Source organism: Tachysurus fulvidraco, chromosome 2 (assembly GCF_022655615.1).
Source record: "Tachysurus fulvidraco isolate hzauxx_2018 chromosome 2, HZAU_PFXX_2.0, whole genome shotgun sequence".
Taxonomy (NCBI): Eukaryota; Metazoa; Chordata; class Actinopteri; order Siluriformes; family Bagridae; genus Tachysurus; species Tachysurus fulvidraco.
In genome coordinates this window covers 42,683,439-42,706,545 of record NC_062519.1, presented here as the reverse complement: position 1 = coordinate 42,706,545, position 23,107 = coordinate 42,683,439, and the positions used below count along the sequence as shown (strand labels likewise).

The following is a 23,107-nucleotide window of genomic DNA, read 5'->3' as shown; positions in this document are numbered from 1 at the left end:
ACTGGAATTTAGTGAATGCCGAACAAATTCCTCGTATGTGAACACATACTTGGCAATAAAGATCTTTCTGATTCTGATTTCTAAAAAGCCCATCTTTATTATGGAAAACCTGTAAGCTTTAGACAAGGGTCTAATTATTTCATATAATTCCTCAAAAAAGTGTCAAAGAACGGCGAATCAAAGGGCTTTAATGGCTCAGCTATCGGTTAAGGAGAAAATATATAATAAATATCCTTCTGCAGAGTTATTTAAAGAGTTACAACAATTAGAGAAGCTCTTCTCCTCGCTGTAGACTACTGAAGAAAATAAGATTCTCAGAATAAATATTTTTCTGAGCATGGAGACAAACCTGGGAGATTTCTAGCGTACATTGTAAACAATGTCAAACAACGTGCAGCATCTCAGTTTATTGATATTAATGTTGACTCAGATGATAACATTTTCCATGATAAGAATATTAATAATTTATTTAGAGCGTTTTTATATGAATCTATATTCTTCTAAGTTAACAGGTGACAAACAAATGGCTGACTTTTTTTTCAAGAATTTCAGTTACACAAAAGGAATCTCTATGGCCTTGTTACTAGACAGGAGGTTGGTCATGCTACTAATGCTCGAAAGAACGATAAGTCATCACAGCCAGCTGAGTTATGCAGAGAGTTCCTCATGAAGTTTTAAGAGCTGTTAATAGACCCATTGCTTAGTATGTTTACACTAAGAGTGGTGGAGATCCATGTCGGTGTCTCGGCTGGTGCAGAGAGCACTTGTTGATTATGTTACCCAGACTATTAAAGAAGACACTAATTGGTCCGGATCACTGGTTGAGTTCCTTTATAATGGAGTAAATGTAAAACTAGGATAAAAATGTCAGTACTTTATCTGCCAAGTTCTGAGGGAGGGTTGGATTTTCTGAATATTAAACTGTATCACATAAGTTATCACCTGAGATATATTGCAGAAAGGGTCACGAATGATTCTTCTTGAATTCACACTAATGTCTAAACATTGAATCTTCTTTTTCACGATTTCCTTAATTTCCTTTTTTTAAAATCCGGTTAAAGTATGGCGATCGGTCTGTAGGCTTGAGGTTAGATCTAAATGACTTCTGACTTCTTTTTTTTACCCCAGTATTAAACAATCCTGACTTTATCCCAGGACCTTAGGACCACGGTTTTAAACAGTGGTGTAATTTAGAAATTGTAGGCTTGGGGATATGTTTACAACTAACAGATTAATTTCATTAATAGAGTTAAATCAACAGGATTTTTTTTTATTTCCTCACACTTTTTAGGAATTGTTTTTATCATCAGTAAAAATGTCTTTGAGTTCTGTGTTCAGTCTCTTCGAACACAGAACCATAAAATCAACTCAGAAGAGAAATACAATGTAAAGTCATACATAGACCCCATATTAATCTTAACTGAAAGCATTTCTTATCTCCTCTCTGTCGCCTGTGTTTAAAATGTAAAAATAAAGTAGGTAATCTAACACATTGTCTACGGTTATGTGACAGACTGCGGCATTGCAGCCAAACGGTATTGGTTTTCAGTGCTGGGGAAATGGAAAAGATCATTAATATGAAGTTGGATTTTGACCCAGTCTCATTGGTGCTACTGTATATCTCATGAATGTATTGTTTTATCTGCTAATAAGAAATAATATAATATTCTATCCTATTTCTTAATTGGATTAGTGACTCCATTCCAGATCTATCTGGAACCTCATCTTCACTCTGTTACTGTATAATCATAAGGTTCACCAAAGCTACATAACTTTTTGAACATTTAATTTCTTTGTTCTCTTCTTTATTCTCGATGTTTTCTCGATCCCTATTATGGCCTATTATGGCGTCGTCCTGTTCGATATACAACTCTGAGATTTTGGTGTTCCCTTTTCCTTGGAGCTTTTTGTTTTGTTTTTTGTTTGTACTTGTAATGTAAAATTATTATAATGGAAATTAAATTAAATTAAAAAAAAATTACAAAAAAAAAGAAAAAAGTACAACCATCTCAGGAACAGAGAAATCAGTCTAGAGGCATTTGTACATGTGCATTAAAAATGATGTAATATAGATTATACAGCATTGTCTGGTTTGTTCTTTTTTTCTTGCCAAATCTTCTCTCTCATTTCCAGTTCTTTGTCCGTAAACGCGGCCGCACCCCAGTTGGTCATTTTCTGAGGACCTTTATTCCCTGAAAAATGGGAAATCTTATTTATAACTGTTCCTGATGCAGCTGTAAAGTAAGTATAAAATGAATCAAATCATTAGCTAAAATTGAATTAATCGAGATTAAACCTTGTTGTCATTATAAAGAGTATAATATAATACTTGTAATACTTTGCATGTCATTATAAAGTAAGTAGTAGCATAACAAAAAGTGTAGCATCCAAACCAGGGGTCGGCAACCTTAAACACCCAGAGAGCCGTTTGCAGTCGTTTCCCACAGAAAAAAAAAAACACAGGAAGCCACAAAACCCATTTGACATCTAAAATGAACGCTGCATATATCGTTTTTTACCTTTATGGAAAGTACAGAAAAAACTGTAATGTGTTGCATTTATGAAATCAATGACCTGCTACAGAGTAAACGACACTTTATTTCTGCAGGCAAACAAAAATATTTTTGAACAGTTTGAAATAACCTTAACAAAAAAAAGACGTTGGGTCGAAGGTTACTTTCAAATAAAATGTTCAATGTCTAATTGAGTCGTCTTTGTATTCATGATCAGGGCTCTCAATTTTTGTAGATAGGCAAGTGTGACATCTCCACCAGCCAACCCCACCCCACACCCGCAGCTCCAATTTTTTTCATTGGTTGTTACGTTAAACATACCCAGATACAATAGTGCTATTTTCTGATTGGCTGATAAGTGTCAGGCTCGACTAAGAACTAAGACGCGCTTGATCCCTGTCTGGTTCCATAGAGACAGCGGTGCGGACTGACACATCTTATTAAATATATGATAAATAGTCAAAAAGTTTTTCTGCATGAGAGATACGATGTGTGGTGCGAGAGCGTGAGAAAACACCCAAATGCGTGACTGTCACTCTCAATGTGTGACACTTGACAGCCCTGAATTTCGCAAGTTGGTGGTTATGACACATATTTTGAGCGACAAAAAAATTTAACACGGTTTATTTTAATGTTACCAGAGCATCACAATCTTAGAATTTAGAATTTTTTTTTTAAACTAACAAAATAAAATAAAATAAATTGAAATTAAATATTTATTTTCCAAATAGTAGTAGAGCAGATCTCTCACCTGGCTGGATGAGGCGAATTAGCCCTTCATGCTGTGCCACTTTATCCTTCCAGCTCTTCGTTTTGTTCGCCGCCTGCTCAAGTTTCCTTTTCACAGCCTGAGAAAACATTCACACACATCAAGCGTCGTTACAGTACGTTTCAACAATAATGTGTCATCTTTAAAACGACCTGAATGTCCAATCAGATGACACTAAAGGAAAAATTAACATAACGTGTGGATGTGCCAATGCGAGACACCAGAACACGTGTAGTACATTCTACTAATAAAAGGGGGCGGGGCTACACATTTGTTCTGATCGAATTAACGAGATGCCTTGAATCGTGGGGATCCGTAGTACAGGTCTAGGGTCTCAAACATAAAAAAATCCGTTTAACTTTCACATCATTTGTCAGTTGTACGCTAATGAATAGAAAGGCAGTAAGATGTGACAAAGAACAAATACATAGAGGAAAAACAGTCTTACACACAGAAACCACACAACACCATTAAATATAGGAAGTGAAAGGAAACTCACTAACATTTTTATTTTATGCATCGCTACTACAGCGATTACGGAGTCGCAAGTTGTCCATTTATAACATTCTCTGAAGATGAATACTGAAGTGAATAATATGTATTTGGGTATAATCCTGATACTAGGAACACGTTAAAATAAGCAGCGTGTGTGTGTGTCTGTGTGTGAAGGAACTGACCTCATACTCCTCTAGCGCCCCCTGTCTCTGCTGTTCGAGACTCTCCAGTTGCTGCATGGCCACCTGCAGGATCCGGTCCTGCTCCGATTTCTGCTGCTCCAGCTGCTCTTTCTCCTGCTTCGTCTGACTGATGGCTTGCTTCTGCTGCAGGTGAATTTGCTCCAGCTCGGCACGCTTCCTCACCTCCTCATCCAGCAACCTGACACACACACACACACACACACACACACACACACACACACACACACACACACAGTGATTACAAAACATTCTGACTCAGCATATAGATATAGTAATTGTGTGAAAGTGTTGTGTGTAGTACCTGCCCTGTAGTTTGCGCAGATTCTCCTCATCTAGTCTCATCTGTCTCTCGTCCTCTAGCGCCTCCTCCAGACGACGATACATGTCCTCTAGCTCCTGGACACGCTGCAGGTACAACTTGAGCTCACTGGACATCTGATCGACCTGCTCTTCCATCTGCTGCCGCACCTGACACACACACACACAAGCACACGCACAAAAACACACACACAAACACACACAAACACACACAAACACACACAAACACACACGAGCACACATGAGCACACGCACAAACACAAACACACACAAACACACGCACAAAAACACACACAAGCACGCACACAAACACACGCACAAACACACACGAGCACATGCACAAACACAAACACACAAACACAAACACACACAAACACACACGAGCACACATGAGCACACGCACAAACACAAACACACACAAACACACGCACAAAAACACACACAAGCACGCACACAAACACACGCACAAACACACACGAGCACATGCACAAACACAAACACACAAACACAAACACACACAAACACACACGAGCACACATGAGCACACGCACAAACACAAACACACACAAACACACGCACAAAAACACACACAAGCACGCACACAAACACACGCACAAACACACACGAGCACATGCACAAACACAAACACACAAACACAAACACACACAAACACACACGAGCACATGCACAAACACAAACACACAAACACACATGAGCAAATGCACAAACACAAACACACACAAGCATACGCACAAACACAAACACACAAACACACACAAACACACACGAGCACACGCACAAACACACACAAGCACACGCACGAACACACACACAGACATAGAAAAGATGAGACTCCGAACTCCCGCAGGTCCAAATGAGATGCGAGATTCTCCTTAGCTTAGCTGCTTTCTAACAGCTTTAAAGCAGGTGTGTGATTGCATATGCGTGATTGTGTGAGTATTGAGGTGTTATAGTAGCAGTGGTACCATTTTTTCTTTCTCCAGGTCCATTCTATAGTGGTTCTGTAGATCCATTTGAGTTCGAATTCGTCTTTGCTCCTCCATCACAGCCCTCGCTGCTGCCTCGTCCAGATTCTGATAGACAAACAGAACTTAGTCTTCGGAGTAAAAGAAAAATAAACAGTTTATTAAGTACATCAGGAAAAACAAGCTCAAATCAATGATTATTAGCAGCATGACGGCCCAGTTACTGTAGCTATGGGAGCTGGGATGCTTTTATTCCTCCTGTTGGCTAATAATTTATAATCTGTTAATTATAACCTTTGTAGTTCCACATGATCATCAGAACTACGCAGGAAACCGTTACAAGCTGATAAGCATGTCTGCAGTCAGCAACTCTTAAAAAAGGGAACTTGATTTGTGAGATTTAGGAGAGGAAAAACACTTCTGAAAGTGAAACGACAAGCTTAACACATGAGGCGACTAAAAACGGGAACTTAAGCGTTTACAAAAACAGCTTCCCTGTATTAGGAACAGAAGTACAGCTCTCACTGTTGTGTCCTTTCTCCGATCATATGCATTACATTTATTAAGTGTCACCGATGCGGTGTAAAACTGGCTACTACCGCAGCACGACCTGAGAGATAAATGAAGCTAATTAAAATAGATTTCTAGGTTCTGTAAACCAGAGTGAGACTGCGTAGATCGCATAATCTAGAACGTAAGACCTGGGACAGAACAAAAAGCCAAGCTGCCACTGTTGGGCCCTTGAGCAAGGCCCTCAACCCTCCCTGCTCCAGGGTTACTGTGTCATAGCTGCCCCTGCACTCTGACCCCAACCTCCTCAGTTGGGGTATGTAAAGAAAAGAATTCAGCTGTGCTGTAATGTATATGTGGTGATAATAAAGGCTTCTATTCCCCCCGTTCTGTTAACATTGCCAAATCAGTGTGAGAAAATTCCCACCGATAAACTGTATGCTGATGTCTCAAAGTAAAAGCCACTAAATTACAAAAGATTTAGCATTTTGGTTTTGTTTGAGTTTAAAGCTGTTTTAAAGTGTTTAAAGACACTGTATGAGACATCACATACTGTATGAGAAGCAAAAAAAGTCAAACGTTCCTAAGCAACATCATTTGCGGTAGCGTCACAAGCCCACAACCGCTACGCTGAAAGCAATGCAAGCATCTTGTAGCCTGCTGGCTTGAGTGAAGTACCAGATCGCTCGTGACAGCTTTTAACAGCTAATAGATGTGTAAAGAAATGTGGTAATAATTTCTGCAAACTGTGGTACTGTGACTACACACACTTAGTCGTTTGTCTGGAAAACATTTGTAGTATATGACTGAAAAACGGAAAAAGGAACAAAATAATTATAAGATTGATCGTGAGTGGCGTTATGATTGTAGTACCTTCCTCATGGCTTCTAGCTCTCTCTGCTTCTTCTCATTCGCCAGCTGTAGCTCCTTCATCTGTCCTTCCAGTAACGCTTGGCTTGTCTGCAGACGGCTGCGCAGTTCCCGGCGATGCTGTCGAGCCTCACGGTGGGGTGCAGACAGGCCCTGCCTCAGCCGGGTAATGCAGTCCTGAATGGCTGGGGCACACACACACACACACACACACACACACACACACACACACACACACACACAATACAAATATATTTGTCAGGTGATCACGTATTAACATCTTATATGTGGACGTACACTCAGGAACCAGAAACAAGACGGGCAACAGGATTTATATATAAATGTATTAAGTTCAGGTGAAGGTTTGCCGAGACGTGGAGGTGAAGTTAGGGGCGGGTTTAACATTCATACCAGACCTAACACTGTAATGAGACCAATCTGTTATGTGTAAACATATGACATACACTATATTGTCAAAAGTTTGTGTACCCCTGATCATCACGGTCATAAAGGATTGTTGCATTTCTTATTCCAGATTTAATCCTCTTTGCTGTTATAATAAGCTCCACAACTTTGAGAAGGCTTTTCACTTCCAGATGTTGGAGCCTGGCCGTGGGGTTTTGTGTTCGGTTTTTGGAAGGAATCCCTTATATAATGATGGTCAGACATCCACAAACGTTTGGGGATATAATGTAGCAAATATAATGTTCAGTATCTTTTGCAGTTTTTTTAAAAAATATAAAGCACAATTTAGATCTTGACTATTCATGGAAATATAAATCTGACAAAGATCGCAGTACTAAATTAACTGCTTCGCACTGGAACACTACAGTCGCATTACCCTGGATCCATTCCTGCCGTTTCTTTTTGTCCGAGGCACTGATCTCGAGGCTTTTGTCTGGACATTTGACAATAAAGAGGTTTCTTTTTCCTTCTTTATCTGGTAAAGTCTGAAAAAAAAAAAACACTTCAGTGTCACTTGCTCTGCATCGCATTTTAAGAGCAGGTCTGGTTGAGATCTCACCTCCACACAGCAGTGTCGGTCAAGTGAAATGGAGCCTTTCTTCTCAGAACAGTCTTCACTCACGTAGTACGAGATTGAATTGAGATGCAGCTCGAACCAGCGCTCGGTCCAGTTTTTTCTTTTGTGACCTTTTTTTGACATGTAGCCCTTATGAAGGAAAAGACGAAATATGCACACACACACACACACACACACACACACACACACACACACACACACACACACACACACACACACACACACACAAACAACACACACACACACACACACACACACACACACACACACACACACACACACACACACACACACACAAACACACACACACACACACACACACACACACACACACAAACACACACACAAACACACACACACACACAAACACAAACACACACACACACACACACACACACACAAACACACACAAACACATACACACACAAACACACACACACAAACACACACACACAAACACACAGATGAGTTAGAAATAATATTAAAATGACTGGGGCAGTAATTTCCATAACTCTCCACAAACTTATTTCCACAACTCTCTTTTTTAAATAGTTTAAAAGTTAATAACACAAAAAAAAACATTTAAATGTTTTTTTGTTAAATAAAGTATTATTAGATTTAGATTATGCAACACGCCCGCCATGCAAGTTTCTGTCCATCCTATGTTTCCATAGCAATGATAAGGTAATCATTAAAGTAATGCAGTAATGATTTTGACCAATCAGAATTGAGAAATCAGAAACATGATAATTAATAAGTATATTCAGATGGTTATGTGTTGTATACGTTAAAGTTAGTTACAAGGTGTGCTATCGTTTGTTTCACACACTTTCAAACCATTTCGCACCTGTTTGAGGACATCCAGAATGAGCTCCTGGAAGACTTCTGAGATGCCTATACTGGTGGTCTGGCGGTCCATGCCCTTGGTGAAGTAGCCCATACCCACCAGCTCGATCAACTCCCACGCGCTCAGACAATTCTTCTTCAAACTTAGCTGGGCCTTATAGTCCGCAAAATGGCCCTCATTCCAGTTCCCACTCACGGCCTCCATCAGCTTCCGCAGGAAATACTCGATCTCAGGTGAGAACAACACACCAGGTGACTCTCAGAATTCAGTCAAATTAACGTGTGTATATTGTAAAAGGTTAGTTGTCGAGGTGTTTACTCACCTCTTCTGTTACAATCACAAGAGGATATTGGTCTTCAGACAGGAAGTTGAAAATACACCAGACTTTCAAAGCATCGTCGTCAGAGATGAGCAAACGGCTGGTGGTGATGTTCTTAGGTGCGCATAGTGTCCAGCACATTTTATTCAGCTCCATGAAATCAAACGGGCCCTGGATCTGGGATTAAAAAACACTCAGTTGTTACTTTCCTTAATGATTTTTCATTTAGAAAGGAAAAAAAAAATATTTACAAAAACACAACCTGTCAAAATGCTTATGGACATCCAATAAGAAACTAATCAGCAATGTTGTGATGCAATGTGGCTTAACTACTGGCTTAACTACTGACTTACCTACTGACGTACCTACTGACTTAACTACTGACGTAACTACTGGCTTACCTACTGATGTAACTACTGACGTAACTACTGGCTTACCTACTGACGTAACTACTGACGTAACTACTGGCTTAACTACTGACTTGCCTACTGACTTACCTACTGACGTAACTACTGGCTTAACTACTGACTTACCTACTGACGTAACTACTGATGTAACTACTGACGTAACTAAAGACTTACCTACTGACTTAACTACTGACGTAACTACTGGCTTACCTACTGACGTAACTACTGACGTAACTGCTGGCTTAACTACTGACTTGCCTACTGACTTACCTACTGACGTAACTACTGGCTTAACTACTGACTTACCTACTGACTTAACTACTGACGTAACTACTGACGTAACTAAAGACTTACCTACTGACTTAATTACTGACGTAACTACTGGCTTACCTACTGACGTAACTACTGATGTAACTACTGGCTTAACTACTGACTTACCTACTGACGTAACTACTGATGTAACTACTGGCTTAACTACTGGCTTACCTACTGACGTAACTACTGACGTAACTACTGGCTTAACTACTGACGTAACTACTGGCTTAACTACTGGCGTACCTACTGACATAACTACTGGCTTAACTACTGACATAACTACTGGCTTAACTACTGACATAACTACTGACATAACTACTGATGTAACTACTGACGTAACTAAAGACTTACCTACTGACTTAACTACTGACGTAACTACTGGCTTACCTACTGACGTAACTACTGATGTAACTGCTGGCTTAACTACTGACTTGCCTACTGACTTACCTACTGACGTAACTACTGGCTTAACTACTGACTTACCTACTGACTTAACTACTGACGTAACTACTGACGTAACTAAAGACTTACCTACTGACTTAATTACTGACGTAACTGCTGGCTTACCTACTGACGTAACTACTGATGTAACTACTGGCTTAACTACTGACTTACCTACTGACGTAACTACTGATGTAACTACTGGCTTAACTACTGGCTTACTTACTGACGTAACTACTGACGTAACTACTGGCTTAACTACTGACGTAACTACTGGCTTAACTACTGGCGTACCCACTGACATAACTACTGGCTTAACTACTGACATAACTACTGACATAACTACTGACGTAACTACTGACGTAACTGCTGGTGTGAATACTGACGTAGCTACTGACATTACTGGCTTAACTACTGATGTGGCTACTGATGTAACTACTGATGTAACTACTGACATAGCTACTGACATTACTGGCTTGACTACTGACGTAACTACTGACGTAACTGCTGACGTAACTACTGACGTAACTACTGACATTACTGGCTTAACTACTGACGTAACTACTGACATAACTGCTGACGTAACTACTGACGTAACTACTGGCTTAACTACTGACGTAACTACTGACGTAACTGCTGCCATAACTACTGACGTAGCTACTGGTGTAACTACTGGTGTAGCTACTGCCGTAACTACTGGCATAGCTACTGACATAACTACTGACATAACTACTGACGTAACTACTGACATAACTACTGACGTAACTACTGGTGTAGCTTCTGACGTAACTACTGACATAACTACTGACATAACTGCTGACATAACTACTGATATAACTACTGACGTAACTGCTGACATAACTACTGACATAACTACTGACGTAACTGCTGACATAACTACTGACGTAGCTACTGGCTTAACTACTGACGTGAATCATTGCAGATCATTTTAATGTTTAATTTATTTAAGCACTCCTCATGATTTTGCTCTATTTATCGTCTTGTTTAATATCACCAAATGTATTAAACAGCAACCGAACGCAAAATGTTCAGCCTGCAGATGATCGACATTATACTGAGAAAGTCGTCTCGTCGAATTCAAGTCGTTTACATCAAAAGAAACAAAGCTTAAAACAGAGCAAAGTCGAACTCAAACATGCCTAAAATCCTGAAGTAACTCAAAACTAAAAATACCTGCATGTGAGAAAAACAGTGTTTCACACATGAGTAAGCAAAGGAAAAGAGTTACAACCACGGGAATGTTCCTATCTTGTGATTAGTCAGTGGCCTGTTTAATGATTTAGCGGCCAAAAATAACCTGAACATCTTAATACTGAACACGTCTGGATATGAAAAGGGTCCTTATGTAAAGTACATTTAAAACCTGACACATGATTATTCTAAAGAACTATTTTATGATCGGTTATAAAATCACTGGAAAGGAAGTTAATGAATTCAGAAAACTGTGATGTAATGATTTTATTATCTTTAGGATTTAACTTTCATCAATTCAGCAACATAATATTTGTCTTCAGTAAACGTTTTATCATTTTATATCTTAGACAGTTATTTGTTGAAGATGAAGCATGAGCAAGGTGGGAAGGATAAGCATTAGACCCACACACACACACACACACACAGACACACACACGCACAGACAGGCACACACACAGACAGGCACACACACAGACAGGCACACACACAGACCCACACACACACACAGACACACACACGCACAGACAGGCACACACACAGACAGGCACACACACACACACACACAGAGACACACACAGACACACAGACCCACACACACACACAGACAGACACACACACACACATACAGAGACACACACAGACAGACAGAGACACACACACAGAAAGACACACACAGACAGTCACACACACAGACACACACAGACACACACACACACAGACAGACACACAGACCCACAGACAGACACACAGACAGACACACACACACACACATACAGACACACAGACCCACACACACACACACACAGACAGACAGACAGACACACACACACACATACAGAGACACACACAGACAGACAGAGACACACACAGAAAGACACACACAGACAGTCACACACACACACAGACAGACACACACACACAGACAGACACACACACACACACACAGACACACACACACACACAGCTATGGGGTAATTTTGAGTAAAAAATCCACCTGCTTGTTGATAGCAATAAACAAATGAACTTATAGTAATATAGTGAATGGATTTGCTTCCTTGGATTAAACAAATTCATCTACTCCATCAGTAAAGCATACATGAGCATGTTCTTTATGGATATTAAAAGACAATTTATTGACATAATAATATTTTTTCCTCAGAAACATCATCTCACTCTCAATCACTACTAGAACCCGTAGAAACCGGTGATTACAAATAAACTCCTTCGTTCATTTACTTATTTACTGCTTTTTTATTGCATGAACCTTCTATTTCAGTCAACATGCGTCACACTGGCTAGTGAATAAACTTCAATGAAATCTTTTTGTTCAAATTATTTAAGTTACTTTTTTGCAGAAAGAGGAAGAAAAACAAAAAGATAGTGGGAAATAAAAGGAGGAAGAGGAAGGGAAGGACGATAAGGAGGCAAAAATGGAGAAAAAGGAGAATGAAGATAAAGAGCAGAGGGTTGAAGAAGAAGAAGATTACACCCATTTGATGAAAACATCAGTAATCATCAAAAAGACTACAAGAAGAAAATATTATCAAGTAAAATGTACATTTTTTCTTTTCATCAAAATGGTTCCTGGGGCAGTTACTACAACAAAGTACTATAAAGAGCATGCAGGAACCTTCTGTTATTTTTAAAGTACAGCATGATGAGCATGATGATAAGAGGAAAAGGACAAGGTGGACTCTACCCTGTCAAGGATGAAGGTGTTCAGATAGGGCATGTAGCCTTGGGTGGACACCGGCCCCTCATCGTTGTCCTTGAAATGTTCCTCCAGCTCCGAGTTTTGATGTGGAATCTTCAGCACTGTGTGCAGGTTGTATGACAGAACCTTTACAAAGCAGAGCAGACATGAAACAGCACTTTTAACAAGAAACAGTGTCACAGAGATGCTCTACATACATCCTGATGAAGATTACGATCCATAACGAGCAATCCAGCAGACGGTCTGGACGAAAAAACCCTCATGAAAAAGAAGCCTTGTGAGAAACCATGGAATTAAACATCATTACAGCATAGAAAAAGAAGAAGGATAAACAGTACTAAGTGTGATGGAGGTAAAGTGTGGATTAGTGTCCTGGGAGAAGAACAGGACAGTTTTTATGACAACAGCACCAGCAGTGCTTAGGTTTATATCTACAGGATCAAGCTTTAGGTAGGACTAAATCAGAAAACTATTCAACTTTGTAACCAAAAACCACGTGGCAGGTGTTCAGTGTTATCTCAAGATGGCAGATGAAATTACTCTTATATGAAAAAACTTCCCTCACCACAATATGTATTTCCATCTGTGCAAGACAGACCAAGCATAAATGACATTACTATAAATAAGATGATGAAGTGAGACTTTTGGTTTCATAGAAGCCAATAGTTAAGGATTTGAGAAGTGATATTTGTGTGTGTGCGTGTGTGTGTGTGTGTGTGTGTGTGTGTGTGTGTGTGTGTGTGTGTGTGTGTGTGTGTGTGTGTGTGTGTTAAAAAGAAACTTCACATGCAAATAAAATTACAGAGAGTCGATTCAGGTCAATTGGAAAAGCAGGCCTGTAACTGGGCAGCATTTCTTTTCCAGCCTGATGAGTAATTTATTAAACTCTTAGCCTGTAATGTGTTTATTCATGTGACAGCAAATAAATAAGGTTTTGCTCAACACCAAACAGGAAGCTGGTCGCAAAGATCAGCATATCAGAAATGTTGTCAAAGATGTCAAGATTAATGTTATACATATTTATGATGCCTATATACAAGTTCTGAGGATCGTTTTGTAGTTTAGTTGAGTATGATCCAGATTTAAAGGGACAAGACAATTAGAAAAAAATCTAATAAACTTTAAAAAGATTTAGTTCTGTATTATTAAAAAAAAAACAAAAAAACATCAAGCCATCGGATCGTGACGCGCGTAAATTACTCTAAAAATGTGTCGGAAAAGTCTGTCAGAAACACGGACACACATTTTCTTATGGGGAAATAAGATGATTAAAAAAGATCTCGCTGTTGTTTCCCTTTATAACAAAACAGACCGGTTCAATCTGACAGCATGAAAACGCGCTTTACAACTAAATGCGCACAGAAATTGCGCAAACTGTTCCAAAACATTAACAGCGCCAGCTTTACTCCGAGACAAGGAAACAAACTAGAACAGATTCTAAACACGTCAATTCTTCCTTGATTTCCTACCTTCAGCTGAGACTTTGACACTTTTCCTCTCCGGTCCACATCCAGTGCGCTGAACGCGTGCCATATGGGCTTTAATATTTCATCTCTTTGGACCATTTTAGCTCCGAGCGACGTTCACAAACAGCTACCAGATCGCGCATCCACACAATAATCACTGCCTGGTGAACAGTGTGTGTGTGTGTGTGTGTGTGTGTGTGTGTGTGTGTGTGTGTGTGTGTGTGTGTGTGTGTGTGTGTGTGTGTGTGTGTGTGTGTGAGCAGGACGACACCTGCCCGCCGAGACGCAGTCGAGCACGACGTCACGTGACTGGGGGTTTGTTGGGTGCTGTCACTCAAAGCTAAAATATAATCTCTCAGTCGTTCTGGAAAATATTTATAAACAATTCATGGACACAACTGAACAAACCACATAATTACTTTTCCTTTTTTTTTTTGCAAAAAGACTGACAAAAAGTAGAAAGACTGACAAAAAATGGATGTCTTCTGCTTCATATATTTATCTGCATACAGGTTTAACCCCAAATTCCATTTTTATGATTTCTGCTGTTTAAATTTACTCTAGTTTTTTGTTTCTCAGGGTCACAGCAGGTCCTGGCATTTCCAGCTGAGAGCAACTCAGCTGAGAGGTCAGTCAATCTCAGGTTACCGTGCGCACACACACTCTCTCTCTCTCACACACACACACACACACACACACACACACACACACACACACACACACACACACACACCACACACACACCACACATACACACAAACACACACACACAAACACACACAAACACACACACACATTTTGGAGATGTCGGAGGAAACCGGACAACCAGGAATCGATCGTGGACATGTGCAGCTTACATGAAACTCCACACAGTAACATGAGCTCAGGTTGGCACCAAGTCCATGGAGATATAATGTTGAATCTTAAAACTTATATTTTATTTTCTATTAACATTTTATAGTCTTTTCCTTATTGAATTTAATCCTTACTTTATTTATTTGATTACCAGTCTCCCTGTGAAAGCACTTCTACACTTCCTTGCAAATCACAGCTGAAAATTCCTTATATTTCTTTTATTTATACTACTACTTACATTTTGGTGTTACTTTGGGTGGAATAGTTTGTAAAGCAGCTAGGAGTCGAACAAACAAACAGCCAGCCGGGGGTGAAATGTGCACACTGTCTTTTATTATATAACATTACAGCACAGTGAAACTCTTTCACCATGAAGGAAACTTTTATACATATGGCCAAAACAATTCATTTAACTGAAACATTCAGGAACAGGTTGTGCAATACTTTTACATTCAAGTGCTACTTAAACACAGTAAGTCACAAAATGACAGTGACATCAATTTACATCTTTAAGATAATACTGAAAACTCAATGTGAAGTCTTACAATAGTGAAGCCTTCCATTTAAATTGAATAAAAATAAACTGAATGAAATTGAAGGGAATCACGGTGGTTTGGTGGTTAGCACGTTCGCCTCACACCTCCAGGGTTGGGGGTTCAATTCCCGCCTCCGCCTTGTGTGTGTGGAGTTTGCATGTTCTCCCCGTGCCTCGGGGGTTTCCTCCGGGTACTCCGGTTTCCTCCCCCGGTCCAAAGACATGCATGGTAGGTTGATTGGCATCTCTGGAAAATTGTCCGTAGTGTGTGAGTGAATGAGTGTGTGTGTGTGTGTGTGCCCTGTGATGGGTTGGCACTCCGTCCAGAGAATGAATGAATGAATGAAACTGACAATTAATAAATACACAGCATAAGTTATATATATATATATATATACCTATTATTTTTCTATGACTTTTACATTTATGGTAAAAAGCACCACATCTTTCAATACTGAAAGAGCTGTTAAATTTGCCACACATTACAGCACAGTGGAATTTTGTTATTCACATCTATCTATCTATCTATCTATCTATCTATCTATCTATCTATCTATCTATCTATCTATCTATTCACACTCAGAACCTAGTGTTCACAAACAAAATGGTCTCAGATGATTTCAGGCCATGGTTAAGCTGAGTGATCGCTTTATCTTTTTCCCGACTGGTTCTGATGATCCTTTGTACTCGTTTCCCCTGCAGCAGGTCATGGTCCTGTAAGAAAGGTTCGGTTCTGCAGCTTCTGTGGCTGACTGGATCTCGTTCAGTTCTCTAGACAAACCCAAAAGCAAAGTGACTTTAGAGAAGATATCAAGCAAATAAGTAGTGTTTATTAAATAGAAAATCCTGGTTGATTTTAAACCTGTAAATAAGCACAGCACTTACTTCAGTAGCAGTGCGTTTCTGAGCTTCTGTGCATGAAGCTTTTCACGCAGGATGCAGGCACTCGGTGTGGAGGCTGGACGGAGGATGACGTGTTTACTAAGGGCTGAGGATGAAGGTCTGCGAATGGGGTCCAGATGAAGCATGAGCTGTGATAAATTAGGAATATTCTTTATTCATATATGAACATCACAATTATTATCCATTTATAGTTACAATTAATGTCTGTGAAAAGTGTATTACAGACGCTAGAAACATTCTTCATAAAAACCTCTCAGTTTCTGTCTTGTGAAGTTAATAAGTGTTCATCATGTTACTAAGAAACCAGAACTCCTTTCTGGTTTAAGGGTAAAGATTAAGGGTAATCTTTCCCTTCTCACATAAATCTGTAAATAGTATGAGCTGTTGTTAAATGATACTGTATTTAAATAAACCTGCTGCAAGGGAACTTCCCATGTAATATACTTCCCATGTAGACAGTAAACATACCTTGAGTAGTTGTTGAAATTCTTCTGAAAGCACTCGAGCTACAGCTGGGAGTTTCCCACTGCGTATGTTATGACACTCTTCCTCAATCATTGGGAGCATTTTTGCCCCACAGGCAGATAGTACTGTGAGTGCAAGTGCAAAGATATCTGCTTTAGGTAGATTCCTGTAGCCCTGCAAGACCGGTGTGGTTAGTTCAGCCGGTGATTAATGAATGACACATTGTACTGGAATAGAAAAGTGGAGTAAATTTACCTCTTCTAAAATTCTTCTGCCTCCCTCTTCCACTCTTGGGTTGCTTATGTGAGTCACTTGACCAAGATTTCCTAAAAGAGTAAAAAAAGCATCTATTATTCATTATAATCAAACAAAAAAACTCCCAAACAAAAACAGGAAGTGAAAATATTCTTACAAACCTATTTTGTACACAACGTCTGCACTCGATCCCTTGACGTCTGCATCGTGACCTGCGGCTCTCCTTGATAGAAATATACTACCTAAAAACATATCAACAGGACATGATGATTTAGAAAGAACTACACCAGATAAACCAGGTTTATTTTATTAATAAGGTCAAACTTACTCGGCTTGATGTCCATGTGAGCGAGAGAAGCTGCATGGATGTACTTCAATCCCCGGGAGACTTGCAGAAGCAAATCCTTCAACTGAGCTTCAGAGAAGAACTTCAATGTTCTCCGGTTCTCCACGATCAGGTGCTCGAGTGTTCCTCCGTCACAGTACTCGTTCTGGATCAGCACGTGTCCATCCTCTGACCAGGCAGAGTAATACCTCACCACATGGTGGTGCTGTCCCAACACGGCATGTGCGTACACCTCCCATAAAGCTTTCTGCCTGTTAGGAGATCCACATTTCATTTCATGTGTTAGTTCACTCATAAATATTCGTTTTGATGCTTTCAGTGTGCAGAAGTGCAGCTAACATCCTACCAGAATACAACCAGTTCATCATACGCCAGAGTCACTATGAGCTGTGATGCATTCTTACATACAGAGACAATGTGACTAGAGAAGGCAAAGAGCACAAGCTACTTCTCTTTCATCTTTCATTTTACTTTAGATTTGATGTCAGGTGGAATGCTAGTTGTTAGTTGCACCCACTGATTAAAATAATCGCCATGGCGATCAGTAATAGGATAGAAACGCCTACTGGTTTCAGTGACTGATGACTTGCTGCAATATAAAATAACTGCATGCGTAAAACCTAGCTAGAGTATTTATAGGGCCATAATTAGAGTTTATGGTCAATAATAACATATTCCTAAAAAAGTAGTCTGTTTAACTCAATGTAATCGATACAATATTCTCAGGAGAAACAATTCAACAATTTAAAGAAACGGTCCATTTCACAGGTGAGAAAAAACCAGAAGGTGAATCTCACTACATTGTCACCTGAAATTACAGACATCAGAGACATCGTGTGATTAAATTGTGAGAAAATAACATGAAAAGAAATATGTAGGCGCTAAAAGGGACCGAATTACATTGGTGATTAAAAACGTCAAATTAAGACACGCACGACATCCGGAAAAAAATGTGAGAGACTTAAAGTGTATTTATTACGTACGTAATTATTCGCAGATGTAAATATTTATTTATTCATTCATCTCCTACCGCTTATCCGAACTTCTCGGGTCACGGGGAGCCTGTGCCTATCTCAGGCGTCATCGGGCATCGAGGCAGGATACACCCTGGACGGAGTGCCAACCCATCACAGGGCACACACACACACTCTCTCACTCACACACTACGGACAATTTTCCAGAGATGCCAATCAACCATGCATGTCTACCATGAACATGCAAACTCCACACACACAATGCGGAGGCGGGAATCGAACCCCCAACCCTGGAGGTGTGAGGCGAACGAACCACTAAGCCACCGTGCCTGTGAATATTAACATGTGGAATTCGTCTTACTTCTCTGTAGTTATGCAACAATCAGTTCCATTGTCTGGTTAAATGTTCTGAGAGCTGATAAATAAATAAATAAACTAACAAATTAATACCTATAATGATAAATAAATGTCATTTGGCTAATTAAATTATATTAAATATAGTCACTAGATTATTAAACCTATTTTTAGACATGTTTTACTAACTCGTACTCTTTTGGTAGATTTATTGTTATATTTGTTATTTTTTATTTCTTATTTATTTAAAAAAGAAGCAAATCTGTGAATAGAAAATATAAAAATTTAGCGCCTCATACATCCAACAACCTTAACGTTTTTGCCTTTTTTTGCAGACCAGCACAACAGGATGAACAGATCTCAGGACTCAGACTTACTCATCCACAGAACCCGCTAACGGTGACCTGAAGCGCTTGATGGTGTAAACACAACCATCGAGTCTTTTTACACACTTGAAAACAGCCCCAAACTCTCCAGAGGCGATTTTCTCCAGTTCGTAGAATTCAGATGTGTAGCGAGATGTTTGTCTCACCACAAAGCTCGTTCTCTGTAAAGGAAACAAAAAATATATCAGATACAGTCTAATAAATAACAGTCTAATAAATAACAGTCTAATAAATCATATTTGGGAAAAGCTGAAGTGACTCAGGAGAGTTTGGTGTATTATGGACTATAACGTTATAGACGTCATCCGGACGTCAACAAACTCCACAAATTTTGTGTTGGTGTATAATAGTAGCTTTAATTACATTTATATACGCAAAAATCGTGCAAAGAATTCGTTTTTAAAAATGAAATTTGAAAACGAATTAAAGAGCAAAAAAATAAATAAATAAATTACACAAAGTCGCTAAGTTCTAAAAAATATTCTACTAAAAATTTTTTGGAAAGATGTATAAGGAATATTTGATGTAATGCTTTCAGGCATGAACTGAATGATAAATATTCATGGTAAATCGTTTAAAAAAATTATTTTATTTTACTTAAAACATACATTTATTTCTTTATAGATCAGACCCTGCTTTATTCACCAGTTCATTTTTTGTATTTATTTATTCATTCATTCATTCATTCATTTATTCATTCACTAGAATTGAAAAGAGATTGTAAAAAAAAAGTAAACATAAAACTGTGTAATGGTGTAAAACATTTACCTTTAATGGAGGGATGAATTCTTCTTCAGAGTCCTCGCATGAGCTGTAAAATAAATAAATAATCAAACGTTACTGATCCATTCGCATAAAAGCCCATTGTTAAAAACCACCTACAAATACATACGAATTAATAAATAAATAAATACATAATAAAATAATAATAAATACATACTAATTAATAATTAATTAATTCTTAAAGTCTTGTCAACGAAAGAAAACATTATAATATAAGACGTCATTGGCAGTATTTTATTTCTTTATTTTTTGATAAATGAAACAAACAGCAAGTCCTAAAGCACCAGAGATAATACAGTACATTTATTAGCAATAAAAGGCTTTAAACATAATAACAGTTTTCATTCCATTAGGATGAGAACAAAAACATGTATTTTATAATGAGAATAAATTACAAATGAGACCAATTTTTGTGTTAGTTTAAAGATCTTTCATTATTATCCGAATAAACAGAAATGTTATGGTTAACCAATTTGTACACATATCGCTGCACCTGAGGGTTTTTTTTTATAATATTATATTATATATTATATAATAATTGTTTCGGGTTTCCTGTAAATCGGAGTGAATAAACACACAAAATCCACCTACTCTTTCTGATGTACTCCGTTATTGCGGCTTCTCTTTACGCTCATGGCCTGGACAAGGAGGGAGTCTGGAGAGAACGGGTTTATATTGATCCCTCGTCTCTTCATCTCTGCTTTTGGAGTGACGGATGAATGCAGATTTTCTGCCTTTTGCGCAGAATAATGTCTTTTAGACTGAAACACAAAGAGATCAGATTTAAGAATTAATAACAGCCTATAAACATGTCACAGAAATAAACTAAATACGTTCAGTGAATTGCAGCAAGTTGGCGTAATACATTGTGAGATTTTCTGAAGCGTTTGATGGAGCTCAGACGCTGCTGTGATGGAGAAGTTTCTCTGTGTGAGATGGCTGAGGAGCTCAGACGCTGCTGTGATGGAGATATTTCTCTGTGTGAGATGGCTGAGGAGCTCAGACACTGCTGTGATGGAGAAGTTTCTCTGTGTGAGATGGCTGAGGAGCTCAGACGCTGCTGTGATGGAGATATTTCTCTGTGTGAGATGGCTGAGGAGCTCAGACACTGCTGTGATGGAGAAGTTTCTCTGTGTGAGATGGCTGAGGAGCTCAGACACTGCTGTGATGGAGATGTTTCTCTGTGTAAGATGGCTGAGGAGCTTCTAGCTGTCTCGGGGTCTCTTGGTTTAACTGTTTGCAGTGCAGAAGAATGTACAGAGCTCAGAATGTCTTCATTTAGGTTCTTTTCATGTTCTTTACATTCAGGCCCGATTCTGGAAAACTCTTCCCATGTTGTGAGGAGTGGCAGAAAACTCAGGTCCTCTGAGGTTCCTCTACAGCTGCTGTCTTCATCACCGGGACTGAAATCCAACCTCTGGCAAACTTGTCTCATCCTGGGCATCTGTAATGAGCAATTAGAGTCCAGTTTAAGATGTAAAACCCTTCATTCTTTGTAAAAGAAGAACTGGACAATTGCTTTCAAGACTAAATAAGTTTACAGAAATAAAGAAATTACCTTTACTCAAAATATTGCACTGAGCTCACAGCACTGAGATAATCAACACTCACGTGCATGAGATAAACAGCAGGGTTTTAATAGAACACAGGTAGTGGGCGGGGCTGGAAGTCACGTGACCGCATGAGCACTCTACAGATCAAATAAAACAAATACAAAATAATTAACTGTATAATAAACGTATATGTTTATAATATACTTATACATTGGATTATAAATGTATAATGTAAGCAAAATAAAATATGAAAATAAAAAAAGTCAAATGTATAAAATAAAATAACAACTAGGAACTATATATTACAATTATAAATAAAATGCATCCTAAATATATATATTTTATAATTAATAATACAGGTTAAAATAATATATTACTTATTATTATTTATTTCTAACGTATATCTTCATACCTTCACCCTGTTTAATAAGTGCTTTACTTGAAACTTTAAATAGGTAAAATGTTAGATAGAGAGTGCGGTAGTCACTGTGTCAGGGTGTCAGTGTGTCACTGTGTCATGTTAAATTCACCAGGCATGTTTTACAGGATTATTTTAAAATCAACTGCTTAAAAATCGAATTGAAGTTGAAGCCTTATGAAAACCCAGCCAACAATTTAGCTCTAGTTTTATTCATCTTAATGTTGTTTTAATACAAAGCAGGTCATCAAGGTTCTGGTTCTCCATTAAGATAACTGTGTCTTGGCTAAACGTGTCTTGATGACTAAACGTGTCTTGATGACTAAACATGTCTTGATGACTAAACGTGTTTTGATGGCTAAACGTGTCTTGACGGCTAAACGTGTCTTGACTAAACGTGTCTTGATGGCTAAACGTGTCTTGATGACTAAACGTGTCTTGACTAAACGTGTCTTGATGGCTAAACGTGTCTTGATGACTAAATGTGTCTTGATGACTAAACGTGTCTTGATGGCTAAACGTGTCTTGATGACTAAACGTGTCTTGATGGCTAAATGTGTCTTGATGACTAAACGTGTCTTGATGGCTAAATGTGTCTTGATGGCTAAACGTGTCTTGATGACTAAACGTGTCTTGATGACTAAACGTGTCTTGATGACTAAACGTGTTTTGATGGCTAAACGTGTCTTGATGGCTAAACGTGTCTTGACTAAACATGTCTTGATGGCTAAACGTGTCTTGATGACTAAATGTGTCTTGATGGCTAAATGTGTATTGATGGCTAAATGTGTATTGATGACTAAACGTGTCTTGATGACTAAACGTGTCTTGATGGCTAAATGTGTCTTGA

The 23,107-nt window shown here is 38.8% G+C and overlaps 2 protein-coding genes across 3 annotated transcripts; both read right to left on the bottom strand.

The window, feature by feature from the left end:
* Positions 1-392: 392 nt before the first annotated feature.
* swap70a (switching B cell complex subunit SWAP70a) lies at positions 393-14,650 on the bottom strand. 2 transcript variants are annotated; one of them, XM_027136585.2, is made up of 12 exons: positions 14,434-14,648; positions 12,950-13,090; positions 8,876-9,049; positions 8,554-8,781; positions 7,689-7,835; positions 7,506-7,614; positions 6,668-6,849; positions 5,285-5,392; positions 4,282-4,448; positions 3,960-4,158; positions 3,265-3,361; positions 393-2,192 (listed from the first exon to the last, which is right to left on the bottom strand). In XM_027136585.2, the coding sequence occupies exons 1-12, from the start codon at positions 14,527-14,529 to the stop codon at positions 2,074-2,076; spliced, it is 1,767 nt and encodes a 588-aa protein (XP_026992386.1). In that variant the 5' UTR covers positions 14,530-14,648; the 3' UTR covers positions 393-2,073. The 2 variants fall into 2 exon arrangements, with proteins under 2 accessions (XP_026992386.1, XP_047666026.1); XM_047810070.1 differs by lacking the exon at positions 12,950-13,090 and having other exon boundaries at positions 14,434-14,650.
* Positions 14,651-16,124: 1,474 nt separating this feature from the next.
* LOC113636458 (wee1-like protein kinase 1-B) lies at positions 16,125-21,969 on the bottom strand. Its single transcript, XM_027136568.2, has 11 exons — positions 21,845-21,969; positions 21,152-21,730; positions 20,878-21,047; positions 20,272-20,314; positions 19,495-19,664; positions 17,772-18,040; positions 17,605-17,685; positions 17,444-17,514; positions 17,192-17,362; positions 16,706-16,851; positions 16,125-16,591 (listed from the first exon to the last, which is right to left on the bottom strand). Exons 2-11 carry the CDS (start codon positions 21,728-21,730, stop codon positions 16,441-16,443), a joined length of 1,851 nt encoding a protein of 616 aa, XP_026992369.2. The 5' UTR covers positions 21,845-21,969; the 3' UTR covers positions 16,125-16,440.
* Between the last annotated feature and the right edge of the window lie 1,138 nt (positions 21,970-23,107).